Consider the following 13,770-nt stretch of genomic DNA (forward strand, 5'->3'; position numbering starts at 1 on the left):
CTACTCAAAGTTTGGGATCCCCTTTTATTTTCAATAATAGTAAACAGAACAAAGAGAGAAGGAGAATCTCCGTAACAGGGACACAGACAGCAATAAAAACCTGGCAGAGGTATTAATTCCTCTCCGCTTTGTCCAAACTTCAAAAAAGGTTTGCCAAATTTTTCCTACTCTATCCAAAAATCATTTTTAAAAAGGTGTACATAGCAGGCGAGAATAATTCTACACACATTGATGGTATTTGCTGTGGTGGAGGTCAGTCGGTATTGGTCACTAGAAAGGGAAATTTCTGGGGGGTTACCCAAATGCTGCGTGAGAATAGTTTCCAACATGTCACTTTATTCTGCTCTAGGCAGATAGCAACTTCTAGCATCCCTCCATCTCTTTACCGTTACCTCAGCCACCAACACCCTTCTTCACCGTCGTCACACCTTTGGAAGGCGCGGGTACATCTCCTGTCACTAGAGAACGTCATCTCATTCCATCGTGTCTGCGTGTACCTGGCCGAGGCGGCCATTTTGCCGAAGACCCGCCTAAAGATAATAGCAGAACACGCCACAGCCAGCAATGTAACATTGTGACAATGATAAAGCTACTTCTTCTGTTAGAATGAGGGTTTCCATACTTTAATGCGAACTTAAAAAACGGTCAGAACAGAATTGCTCGAACTACAGTCACGTCTTTGTATTCAAGTGTCGCTGTATTGGGAAGCGCCGGCCCCGCCCTCTAGTGGGCGTGGCTTGGTGATTTGGCGGCGGTTTGCAGGGAAGATCGGTGCAGGGTATGCAGCGGGAGGTGGGCAGCTTTCCTATCGCTCCATCCATCAGAGCGAGATTGGTGGCTGCAGGCTTCCATACACTGCACGATGTCATAGACTTGGCAGTCAGTGAAGTGGCTGGAGGTAAATGCTGCTGTCACCTGTATGGACGCTTGTCTGCAACTTTTCTCATCAGGACTTGTCATGGGGAACGTGGGGGTTGCCTTAGCTGGGCTACTTCTTTGGCTTAAGCAGACATTACCTCTCCCCAGCCATTTGTAGCCATCTCAACCATTATCCAACCTCTCTTTCTCAGAATAGCAACTTGCTTAACTATTGAATCCCCTTCTGGGGAATTCTTCCTGTGTTCTTGTCTAGGTGAGAAGGACATCTACTCCCCGCAGCCTCCTGGGATATCTGGCACTTGTTCCAGGGGCTGCGGGTATTCTAATGGGTATCATGTCTGCCTGTCTCTTAGGCCTCGTTTACAGGGGGTGGGGCGCAGCTGCCCCCCTCTTGAAGTGGTTGCATACCCTTTTTTTTTTTTACCTACAGGTAAGCCTATAATAAGGCTTACCTGTAGGTAAAATGAATATCTCCTAAACCTGTACAGAGGAGACCTGTACGGTGAAGGAGATTTGCATGCTGACATCAGCGGCGCATGCGCTGTGAAGGTCTGGCAGACGCTGCCGAACCTCGCCAGGAAGAAGTGACGTAATCGCGTCTCTGGCCACTGACAGCGCCGGAGCTGCAAACCCGGAAGAAATGCTGAGAAAACACGTCAGCTCCCTCGACATGGAGCGGGATCAGATGCCAAGGCCTCATTCTAAGGTATTTCATAATGAGCTAGTATGTGCTGCATGCTAGCACATTATGCCTTTGCCTTACAGGTTTTTTTGTTTTTAAAAAGTTTTCTGTGCGGGTATACAACCGCTTTAAGCTGCAAAGGAAGTACATTTGCTGTGACAGTGATGCTTTGCATTACATTGTTTCTGCTGTCACATTTAGCTTGCAGTGCTGCCTTCTGTACACTCACCGGCCACTTTATTAGGTACACCTTGCTAATACCGGGTTGGACCCACTTTTGCCTTCAGAACTGCCCTAATTCTTCGTGGCATAGAATCAACAAGGTGTTGGAAACATTCCTCAGAGATTTTGGTCCATATTGACATGATGGCATCACGCAGTTGGTGCAGATTTGTCGGCTGCACATCCATGATGTGAATCTCCCGTTCCACCAGATCCCAAAAGTACTCTATTGGATTGAGATCTGGTGACTGTGGAGGCCATTGGAGTACAGTGATCTCATTGTCATGTTCCAGAAACCAGTGGTGAGATGATGTGAGCTTTGTGACATGATGCATTATCTTGCTGGAAGTAGCCATCAGAAGATAGGTACAGTGTAGTCATAAAGGGATGGACATAGTCAGCAACAATACTCAGGCTGTGGTGTTTAAACGATGCTCAATTGGTACTAAGGGGCCCAAAGTGTGCCAAGTAAGTATCGCCTACACCAGGGATATGCAATTAGCGGACCTCCAGCTGTTGCAAAACTACAAGTCCCATCATGCCTCTGCCTCTGGGTGTCATGCTTGTGGCTGTCAGTGTCTTGGGACTTGTAGTTCTGCAACAGCTGGAAGTCCGCTAATTGCATATCCCTGCCCTACACTATTACACCACCAGCCTGATCCATTGATACAAGGCAGGATGGATCCATACTTTCATGTTGTTTATGCCAGATTTTGACCCTACCATCTGAATGTTGCAGCTGAAATCGAGACTCCTCAGACCAGGCAATGTTTTTCCAATCTTCTATTGTCCAATATTGGTGAGCCTGTGCAAATTATAGCCTCAGTTTCCTGTTCTTAGCTGACAGGAGTGACACCCTGTGATTGATCACATGATACAGACAGGACCAATCACAGCTAATCACAACAATATTTGATTCAGTAAAAAATGGTTGTTTATATTCACTGTCATAAACAATAATGGTGTGTAAAAAAAAAAAAATCCTGATCACCTCCCCAGAGTAGTACAGTGTTACTATGGTAACACTATATTGCTCTGGTCACAGTATGTGAAAAGAAAAATTTGTAAAAGAGAGGGAAAAAAATGTTGAAATAAGTGATTACATTTTTTTTTTTTTTTTTTCATATTCTCACCAGTCAGTGTCCCTGATCACCGCCACACCAATTATATGACGAGGCTGTACTGCACTGGTGACGGTATGCAAAAAATGTTTTAAAAACGTAAAAAGAAAACAACCACCTTTTAATGTGACCTATAAACTGTATACCTCGGTTGAACAACAAACTGAAATCTTTTAGGTGGAGGGAAGTAAAAATAAAATATGATTGCAGAATTAATACTTTGTTGAAGCACCTTTTTGATTTTTTTACAGCACTCAGTCTTTTTGGGTATTAGTCTATCACAGCATGGCACATCTTGCCTTGGCAATATTTGCCCACTCTTTTTTGCAAAAACACTCCAAATCTGTCAGATTTCAAGGGTATCTACTGTGCACAGCCCTCTTCAGATCAAGCCACAGATTTTCAATCGGATTCAGGTCTGGGCTTTGGCTGGGTCATTCCAAAACGTTAATCTTCTTTTGGTGAAGCCATTCCTTTGTTGGCTTGGATGTATGCTTTGGGTCATTGTCATACTGAAAGATGAAGTTCCTCTTCATGTTCAGCTTTCTAGCAGAAGCCTGAAGGTTTTGTGTCAATATTGACTGGTATTTGGAACTGTTTATAATTCCCTCTACCTTGACTAAGGCCCCTGTTCCAGGTAAAGAAAAACAGCCCCAAAGCATGATGCTGCCACCACCATGCTTCACTGTGGGTATGGTGTTATTTTGGTGATGTGCGGTGTTTTTGCGCCAAACATATCTTTTGAAATCATGGCCAAAAAGTTCAACCTTTCATCAGACCATATCACATGCTTTTTGGAGACTTCAGATGTGTTTTTGCAAAATTTAGCCATGCCTGAATGTTTTTCTTCATAAGAAAAGGTTTTCCGTCTTGCCACTCTACCCCATAGCCCAGACATATGAAGAATACGGTAGATTGTTGTCACATGTACCACACAGCCAGTACTTGCCAGATATTTCTTTAAAGCAATTGTATGCCCACAAAAAAAAAACCTGTAAGGCAAAGACATAATGAGCTAGTATTCACCGCTAGGATGACGTTATTCACGGGCATGCGTGTGGGAGTCCGGACCTTCAGAGCGCATGCGCTGCTGATGTCAGCGGCTGCATGCAAGGTCACTATCTCCTAAACCATACAGGTTTAGGAGATATTAATTTTACCTACAGGTACACTTTATTATAGGCTTACCTGTAGGTAAAAATGTGAAAGCGGGATATACAACCACTTTAATGTTGCTGTAGGCCTCTTGGCAGCCTCCCTAATCAATTTTCTTCTCATCAATTTTGGAGGGACGTCCAGTTCTTGGTAATGTCACTGTTGTTCCATTGTATATCTAATACCTTGGAAATTATTTTGTACCCTTCTCCTGACTGATACCTTTGAACAATGAGATCCCTCTGTTGCTTTGGAAGCTCTCTGCGGACCATGGCTTTTGCTGTAGGATACGACTAAGAAAATGTCAGGAAAGACCTACTAGAGCAGCTGAACTTTATTTGGGGTTAATGAGAGGCACTTTAAATGATGGCAGGTGTGTAGTGACTCCTATTTAACAAGAGTTTGAGGCCGAGTTCACTTCTATGTGAATTAGATGCGGTTTTCCCCGCATCCAATTCGCATAGCAGGAGAATGTGACTGGCTCCCTATGGAGCCGGTTCACATATCTCCGTTGCGGCTGCAGAGTGCACTGCACAGAAAGGCTGTGCGTCTTTGGCTCAGTTTCAGGGCTAAATTCAGGGATAGAATCAGCCCTGATTCGTCCCTGAAACGGGGAACAGGGACGCACAGCAATCCTGTGCGATCCGCAGCGGGTTACAGGTTGAACCCGGCCTGAATGTGATTGCTTAATTCTGAACATTACTACAGCCCCAGTTATAAGAGGGTGTGCACACTTATGCAGCCACATTATTTTAGTTTTTATTCCCCCCCCAAAAGATTTCAGTTGGTTTTTCAATTGAGTTGTACAGTTTATAGGTCATATTAAAGGTGGAAAAAGTTCTGAAATTATTTCTTTGTCTCATTTTTTTTTTTTTTTTACATCACAGAAACCTGACATTTTAACAGTTTGTAGACTTGTTATATCCACTGTACTGTATATACCATAGTCTGTGGACTCTATAACTTCCTACAGACTAATATACAGTGATTTGGGTTACTTTCACCAAAGAAATGTAGCAGAATGGATTTTGGCCTAAATTAATCAAAGATTATTTTTTAAAAATTTCTGTCTTTGTTTTGTTTAGCAAAAAATAATAAACCCGGCGGTCATTAACTGCCACCAAAAGAAGGCTCTATTTGTGTGAAAAAAAAATTATAAAAATGTATTTTGGGTACAGTGTTGCATGACCGCACAATTGTCAATTAAAGTGTGACAGCACTGGAAGCTGAAAATTGGCCTGGGCAGGAAAAGGGTGAAAGTGCCCTGTATTGAAGTGTATAAAAGCCAACCCTACATGGCATGATAATTAGTAACAACTGCTCATGTGTGTCTTATGATTTGCTGACTGGGTTGTGGTTCAGCTTCATTGTTGACCTCAAAGATCCTTAGAAAGTGTAGCTGAGAGCCAAAAGATCATTCCTTGCTGTATCCAGAATTCACCCATGACAATGAACAATATGAACACACTTGATTCTTCAAGACAATACAGATGTAATAGAACTATATAAATGACAGTATAGTATTAACAGCAGGGATGGGCGAATGGTTCGGCCCGAGCATGAGTTTGGGCTGAACTTTGGTTGTTTGGATGTTCTGCGAACACCGAACGATATGCGCTGTTCGGGGCAAATTCGAAAGCCGTCGGAACACCGTTAAAGTCTATGGGACATTAAAATGAAAAATCAAGTGTGTTCATTTTAAAGGCTTATATGCAAGTTATTGTCATAAAAAGTGTTTGGGGACCCAGGTCCTGCCCCAGGGGACATTTATCAGTGCAAAAAAAGTTTTAAAAATGGCCATTTTTTCGGGAGCAGTGATTTTAATAATGCTTAAAGTAAAACAATCAAAATTAAATATTACTTTAAATTTCGTACCTGGGGGGTGTCCATAATATGCCTGTAAAGTGGCGCATTTTTCCCGTGTTTAGAACAGTCCCTGCACAAAATGACATTTCTAAAGGAAAAAAGTCATTTAAAAGTACTAGCGGCTATAATGAATTGTTGGTCCCGGCAATACAGATAAAAGTCATTGAAAAAAATGGCATGGGATCCCCCCAGTCCATTGCCAGGCCCTTTGGGTCTGGTATGAATATTAAGGGGAACCCCGAACCAAAATTTAAAAAAAAATATTGCGTGGGGTTCCGTCCAAATTCCATACCAGGCCCTTCAGGTCTGGTATGGATATTAAGGGGAACCCTGCGCCAATTTTTTTTAAGAATGGCGTAGGGGTCCCCCTTAAATCCTGAAGGGTCTTGTATGGATTTTGAGGGGGGCCCCTACTCCATTTTTTTTTTTTTTTTTTAATTGGCACAGGGTTCCCCTTAATATCCATACCAGACCTGAAGGGCCTGATATGGAATTTGGGAGGACCCCCACGCAATTTTTTAATTTTTTTTTGGTTGGGGGTTCCCCTTAATATTCATACCAGACCCAAAGGGCCTGGTAATGGACCCGGGGGGGGGAGGGATTCCATGCCGTTTTTTTCAATGACTTTCATCTGTATTGCCGGACCCGACAATTCATTATAGCCGCGAGTACTTTTAAATGACTTTTTTCCTTTAGAAATGTCATTTTGTGCAGGGACTGTTCTAAACACGGGAAAGATGCGCCACTTTACAGGCATACTATAGACACCCCCCAGGTACAAAATTTAAAGTAATATTTCGCTTTTATTGTTTCACTTTAAGCATTATTAAAATCACTGCTCCCGAAAAAATGGCCGTTTTAAGACTTTTTTTTGCATTGATATATGTCCCCTGGGGCAGGACCCAGGTCCCCAAACACTTTTTATGACAATAACTTGCATATAAGCCTTTAAAATGAGCACTTTTGATATTCATGTTCGTGTCCCATAGACTTTAACGGTGTTCGTGTGTCGAATTTTTTGCCTGTTCGGTATGTTCTGGTGCATATCGAACCGGGGGGTGTTCGGCCCATCCCTAATTAACAGTACCAATTATTCCACTTCCCTGTAATACAGTACTAGATGTGTGGTAAAGATACGTTTTTACTTAACTGTTTCCTGATTCTGAAATGACTGTATGATCTATCATATTACTGTTTTCCTAACTAGCATTTATTTGTTTTTTTCTGGCCAACAGAAGCTGGGATATCTGAAGAAGCTGCTCAGGAAGCACTGCAGATTTTGAAAAGACAAGGCAGTGATTCACAGATACTAAAGCATACCACTTTGGAACTGCTTGAACAGGAACAAGCTCAGGGGTGTATCATCACATTCTGCTCAGCCTTGGATGAAATCCTTGGGGGAGGCGTGCCACTGGGAAAGATCACTGAGATTTGTGGGCCCCCTGGTGTTGGAAAGACACAGTTATGGTAAATGAGCTTGATCTGTCACACTGGTTCCATACTGTAGCGTGCAACATATTTTCCCTTACGTCTTTCAGGACAGCACCTTGAGAGCGTGGCTCCACCCACTTGACAGGAAACACACCTCCACCAAACTTTAAAAGGAGGCTCCTTCCCACTTATCATCAGTTTATGTGTTTCCTCCGGCGGGAACACATGTGGGAGTTTGGAGCTCTCAAGGTTCTGTCCTGAGAGAACAGGCTCCCTACTCCACTATTTTTACCTACCTCAGGAGAGCCAATTCCTCCCATTTTCCACAGGCTTACGGGTGCCGGGTGGATGGGCTCCTTCTCCCTCGTCAGTGCTCGGGGAGAGCCAGGACTGCTCCGGGTATTGCTGCTCCCAGGCAGAGGCGTCAGGCATGTCAGGCATTTCTGTTTGTTTTTTTCTTGCCTGCACATGTTTTTTCCCTGACGCCGCCGCCATCTTGGGAAGGGCAGTCAGAGGACTGCATCCGCCGGATGTGAGGTATCCGGAAGTGGGGCGGCATCCATGGAGCAGGCGCCAGGCGTCATTTCCGCCGGAAGCGCAGGGGGAGGAGGGAGGAATAGGTCTGGTGCTTATTTATTGCTGGTTCCGGTCCGGCGCACAGGTGCTATTGGAGTCCGGAACCGGCGTTTTCGCCACAGACATCACGCTGCTGCCTCAGCATGGATTCAGGAACCGCAGCGAGTGGCACAGGCACCAGCAAGGCCCAGGTAAGGAGCAGACTGTAGTTTCTGCTCAGCTTTACTGTGGGGTCTCTCTCTAGCCCTCTTCTCTCTAAATGTTAGTGAAGTTTGAGGGTATTTTTTCCCCCTGGTGGCGGAGGGGCCTGTCAGGGCACATGAGTCTGATAGCTTTTCTCACTGTGCACCTGTGGTGAGCAACCTTGAGTAATCAGGCTGACTCTAAAAGATGGTTTGTCTTTTTTCTCTCTCTTTTTTCCCTTATCATGGCAGGCCAAGAGCTCTGACCCTGGGATTAGAAAGAAATGTCCTTCATGCAAAATTAAGTTAAATGAAGGCTGGAAAAAGGCTTTATGTCAAGCATGTATTGACTCCTTGGTGAGGGAAGAAACCACTTCCGCATGCAGTGATCTAATCGCATCTGCCAAAAAGGAATTGGATGCTACCATTCAATCCTTCAGATCCTCACTCACCTATCCATCTGCAAGTCAGCCCACTACCTCACAGTCCTCTCAAGGCTCACTGTTAGTCCCGGCAGTAGAGGCGGAAATGGGTCCTCTGAACCGGGAAGGGCTTTCCCCATCCCATTCTAATGAATCGAATGAGGATAGTGATGAGCTGGAAAATATGTCTTCTAAGTATAAATTGTCTTTGGATCAAGTGGATGGCCTTTTAAAGGCTATTTATGCTACTCTAGGCCTTGAGGAAGAGCATAAGGAGATGTCTTTACATGACAAGATGTATGCAGGGCTTAGTGAGTCTAAGTCCCGTACCTTTCCAGTCCATGCAGTGATTTCTGAAACAATCAGAAAAGAATGGGCTGACCCTGATAGGAAACCATTTTTCTCTAGGGCTCATAAGAGAAGGTTCCCTTTTGATGAAGACCCAGCAGCTCTTTGGAATAAGGTTCCAAAACTTGATGCAGCCTTTTCTCAAGTGTCAAGATCTACTGATCTAGCATTTGAGGACATGGGGATCTTAAAAGACCCCATGGATAAAAAAATGGATCAACAGCTCAAGCGGACTCCCAAAGATTCCTAAGATTGGCGATAAATTTGGGAAAAGAGGTTCTGCACTTGCAATTCAGGGCCCTCCCCTTTGGCCTGTCTTCTACCCCACGAATATTCACAAAAATAATGGCAGAAGCGCTTGCACCTCTTCGCATGCAGGGGATTGCGGTAATTCCGTACTTGGACGACCTACTCCTTTTTGCCCCCTCCAGGGAAAGACTGCTAGACAACCTCGGAAAGACCCGAGGTCATCTAGAAACCCTGGGTTGGATCATAAATATGCAGAAGTCAAATTTCGTTCCAGCCCAGAAAATACTATTCCTGGGATATCAGATCTGTTCAAGGGAACAAAAGATTTTTCTCCCAGAAGAGAAGAAGGGGAAAGTCCTGAAGGTGGTAGCGTCCTTGCAGGCAAGCCAGCAATTATCAGTCCGACAAGTGATGTCATGCCTAGGAACCCTAACCGCAACCATACCAGCCATTCAATGGGCAAGGTTACATTTCAGGCCTCTCCAGAGCTTTCTCCTGAGAATATGGAATCACAGGTCAGAATCTCTGGAAGCAAAGATAAAGATACCCACCAAAGTCAAGAGATCACTTTGGTGGTGGAGAAGACAGGAGAATCTGTCAGAAGGCCTGCTCTGGTCATTTCCAATAGAAAAAGTGGTAACGACAGATGCCAGTGTATGGGGTTGGGGAGCTCACTTAGACCAAGACTTCGCGCAAGGAATGTGGTCTCGGACAGAGGCAAAGAGGTCCTCAAATTGGAGGGAACTAAAGGCAGTCGCCTTAGCTTTAGATGCCTTCTCTCCTATCCTTCAAGGTTCTCATGTCCGGGTCCTCTCAGACAATGCCACTACCATAGCCTACCTAAACAAACAGGGGGGTACAAGAAGCAAAACACTTCGGTTGCTAGCTTCAAAGATCCTGGTTTGGGCAGAAAAGCATGTTCGGTCCTTATCAGCAGTCCACCTCAAAGGCACCTTAAATGTAGTGGCAGATTATCTAAGCAGAAGGCGGATTCAGGAGTCAGAATGGAGCCTGAATCCGGAAATCTTTGCAATGATTACCAGGGCCTGGGGTCAACCGCAAATAGACCTATTTGCGTCACAGGAAAATACACAACTCCCAGTATTTTTCTCTATTCACAGAAACGACAAGGCCCAGGGGACAGATGCATTAATCCAGCCCTGGAACTTCCATCTGGGTTACGCATTTCCTCCTTTCCAACTTATCCCGTTGGTGTTAAGGAAGATACAGAGGGAGAAGGTGGCAGTAATCCTAATTACTCCATTTTGGCCAAAGAGGGCATGGTTTTCCACCATTCTACAGATGGCAGTCAAACCATTTTGGCGGCTGCCTCTCCGGCAGGACCTGCTCCTACAGGGTCCAATACAGCATCCGGGAGTGGCCAGTCTAAGCCTCACGGCCTGGTTTCTGAGGAGCAGTTGTTAAGAAACAAAGGTCTGTCACAACCCTTGGTAACTACCTTACTTTCCAGTAGGAAAATAGTGACCAGAAAAATCTATGCTAAATATTGGAAGGTCTTCAACTCTTTTTGTCATTTGACTAAGAGAAAAGTAAAAAATTTAGTGTCAATTTTGGAATTTCTTCAAGAGGGGGCAGACAAGGGATTGTCAGTCAGCACCCTTAAAGTTCAAGTAGCTGCTTTGGGAGTATTTCTAGAAAGACCAATCTCTTCTGAGCCCTTGGTTATAAGATTTTTCAAGGCACTTACCAGATCTAGACCAGCTCCGGCTAAGCACTTTCCCAATTGGGATCTATCAGTGGTCCTGCAAGCCCTTACAAAGGAACCTTTTGAACCACTACAAAGAATCTCTCTAAGGAATCTTACTCTTAAGACCTTGTTCTTAGTTGCAATAACGTCAGCAAGGAGAATTGGTGAGCTGCACGCCCTATCTGTTAAGAGACCCTTTTTAACTATCTACACAGATAGGATTGTACTTAAAACCGATCCGGGTTTTTTGCCAAAGGTAGCGTCAGCACACAATAGGTCGCAGGAGATCATCCTGCCAACCTTTTGCTCTAACCCTTCGGGGGAAAAAGAAGGCAAATTCCACAATTTGGATGTAAGAAGGACTTTATTACAGTATCTGGAGGTAACAAGTAACTTTAGATCCTCGGATTCTCTATTTATACTTTTTTCGGGTAAAAAGAAGGGCCAACAAGCTTCTAAGGGGTCTATAGCTAGATGGCTTAAATCAGCTATTCTAGCAGCATACTCTCAGTCGGGGCTCTCTCCCCCGCTGGGAATTAAAGCGCATTCTACCAGGGCTCAGGCCACTACATGGGCAGAAATGGCTGGTGCCACCCCAGATCAGATTTGTAGGGCGGCTACGTGGTCAAGTTACCTTACGTTTGTCCGTCATTACAGGCTGGATCTTCTGTCAGCCAGTGAACAGGCCTTTGGCAGAAAGGTCTTGCAGGCTGTGGTCCCTCCCTAAGTGGGTAAGTCTCTGTTATCCTCTCAAGGTGCTGTCCTGAAAGACGTTAAGGGAAAAATCAAGTTAGACTTACCGGTAACTTGTTTTCCAGGAGTCTTTCAGGACAGCAGCAACCCGCCCTTATTGTATTAAATTACTATGCTGTGACTAACCATATTCTGATTATGTGTTCCAGCTTGGGCCGGAGGTTCTCTACTACTACTGATGATAAGTGGGAAGGAGCCTCCTTTTAAAGTTTGGTGGAGGTGTGTTTCCTGTCAAGTGGGTGGAGCCACGCTCTCAAGGTGCTGTCCTGAAAGACTCCTGGAAAACAAGTTACCGGTAAGTCTAACTTGATTTTTTTCTTTACATAGGGGCTGATTTATAGGACAGAAGCTGATTGCCGGATCAAGCCACAGCACATCTTAATTTCCCATTCTTCTATGGGAAATCCAGGCCTCAATAACGTTTAGCACACTTACAATATAATAGCATTTGATTTGATCAGTAAGATGCTATTAATGCCTGGAACACCCCCACCTTTCCAACACACACTACTGTAGACATTCAAACTCCTTCAGAGAGGTAAAAAAGTTTTTTGTCTTTAATTCTCTACATCCTCTTCAAGGTCACCATATAAATAAACCTGCTGGACAAATGTGGACAGATCTAGGCCCCTCAAAGGATTTATCTTCTCTATAGTGTAGTTACAGTACAAAACATCAAAGAGATGTCTTGAACAAAAAAAAAAACTACCGGTAGTATATGGCTGCTCTGGTCCAAGAATTCCTATGCCGTGTGTGCTTGAATGGAAGTACCTGTTCCCTAATTATTGAAAAATAACCAATTTTCCCTTAGGGTTCGTTCACATTATATGTTATGACCTGCATTTTACTGCACAAGGACAACACGGGTCGCTTTATTCACACCACAACAGAGCAATGATGTGCTGTGCAGGCAAGTTTAATAAGGTACCATTTATGACACTTTAAAAATGTAAACCATGTGATGTGCTAAAGCACTTTTCTTCATGGTTGGCATACAACAGACCCCAATCCGTATACGGAAACGCTGCAGGCTGGTGTTAATAAAGCGTTATATTGGATGCAATATTTTTTCAGCGCTTCACTAGTTGAAATGGTTTCTGTATCACTTTCATTCCATTCTTAGAGCATGCTTTTATTTTTACTATCTCTTTATTTGGAAATAAAGAGATAGTAGCCCTAAGAAATACCATATTGTATAATAACCATTTAATGCATTTGTTACCCCAACACTTCACATTCTTGGTATGAGCCTGCTGTACCATATCATGTATGAGAAAGTGTCCTGTTCTCTTTGTATTGCTTTCCTTTGTGTGAAATCCCTGGTGTTCCTGCCAGTCCCTCCTGCTTTCCTCCTAAAAACTGACCACGCTAAGCAGGAGAGCACAACCTGCTCAGTTTTCTAGCTATGCTGGGAACTCAGCCTGCTCTCCTCCAATGATCAGACTTGTCCTGAAATGACCCTCACCTGCACAGCCTTTCACTGGGAAGCTCAGTGTACTGTTGCTTCTCCAGCTCCTCTGCAGCAGAGAACAGAAGAAATGTGATCACTTATAAAAAAAAAAAAAAAAAAAAAAACATTACAAATAACTTTTTTTTTTTTTTTATACAAACATGTTTCATTTCCATTTTAAACTGAATGGGTTGTGTTATAAAGTGATCGTTTCCAATCACTTTAAGAGTTTTGTCTATTTATGAAGACTAGGATGCTAATATGCAATAGAGATTTTAACCTACAATATTCACTCTGTTTTAAACATGTACATTTTTGCTTTCCCTCAGTTGTATACACAAAGGGCTAATTCACACAGGTGTCAACCGGATGGTAAAAATTGGTCTGCATTTATACTACCCCTGACCACCTTGCATTCCATTCCACTGTGGATCGTTTTTCAGAAGGTGGTAGTGAAACTGTGTGAAAAAGCCTTAATTCTATAATATACAATATATCACAAAAGTGAGTACACCCCTCAAATTTTTGCAAATATTTTATATCTTTTCATGTGACAACACTGAAGAAATGATACTTTGCTACAATCTAAAGTAGTGAGTGTACAACTTATATAACAGTGTAAATTTGCTGCCCCCTCAAAATAACTCAACACACAGCCATTAATGTCTAAACCGCTGGCAACAAAAGTGAGTACACCCCTAAGTGAAAATGTCCAAATTGGGCCCA

General features: G+C 43.6%; 1 protein-coding gene across 7 annotated transcripts in view; it reads left to right on the forward strand.

The window, feature by feature from the left end:
* The first annotated feature begins 710 nt into the window (after nt 1–710).
* Nucleotides 711–13,770, forward strand: part of RAD51C (RAD51 paralog C) — a 191,372-nt gene continuing 178,312 nt past the window's right edge. For 4 of the 7 annotated variants that reach the window (XR_012241640.1, XR_012241641.1, XM_073615160.1 and 1 more), the window contains exons 1-2: nt 711–898; nt 7,161–7,392. Coding sequence is in view for 5 of the 7 variants with exons in the window: in XM_073615160.1 (XP_073471261.1) it covers nt 781–898; nt 7,161–7,392 (350 nt within the window). In the remaining 2 variants the exon portion in view is untranslated. Of the gene's footprint in view, nt 899–7,160; nt 7,397–13,770 lie in introns of those variants that run through there. The other 3 variants (XM_073615162.1, XM_073615163.1, XM_073615164.1) reach the window with 2 other exon arrangements.

Source organism: Aquarana catesbeiana, linkage group LG02 (assembly GCF_042186555.1).
Source record: "Aquarana catesbeiana isolate 2022-GZ linkage group LG02, ASM4218655v1, whole genome shotgun sequence".
Taxonomy (NCBI): domain Eukaryota; kingdom Metazoa; phylum Chordata; class Amphibia; order Anura; family Ranidae; genus Aquarana; species Aquarana catesbeiana.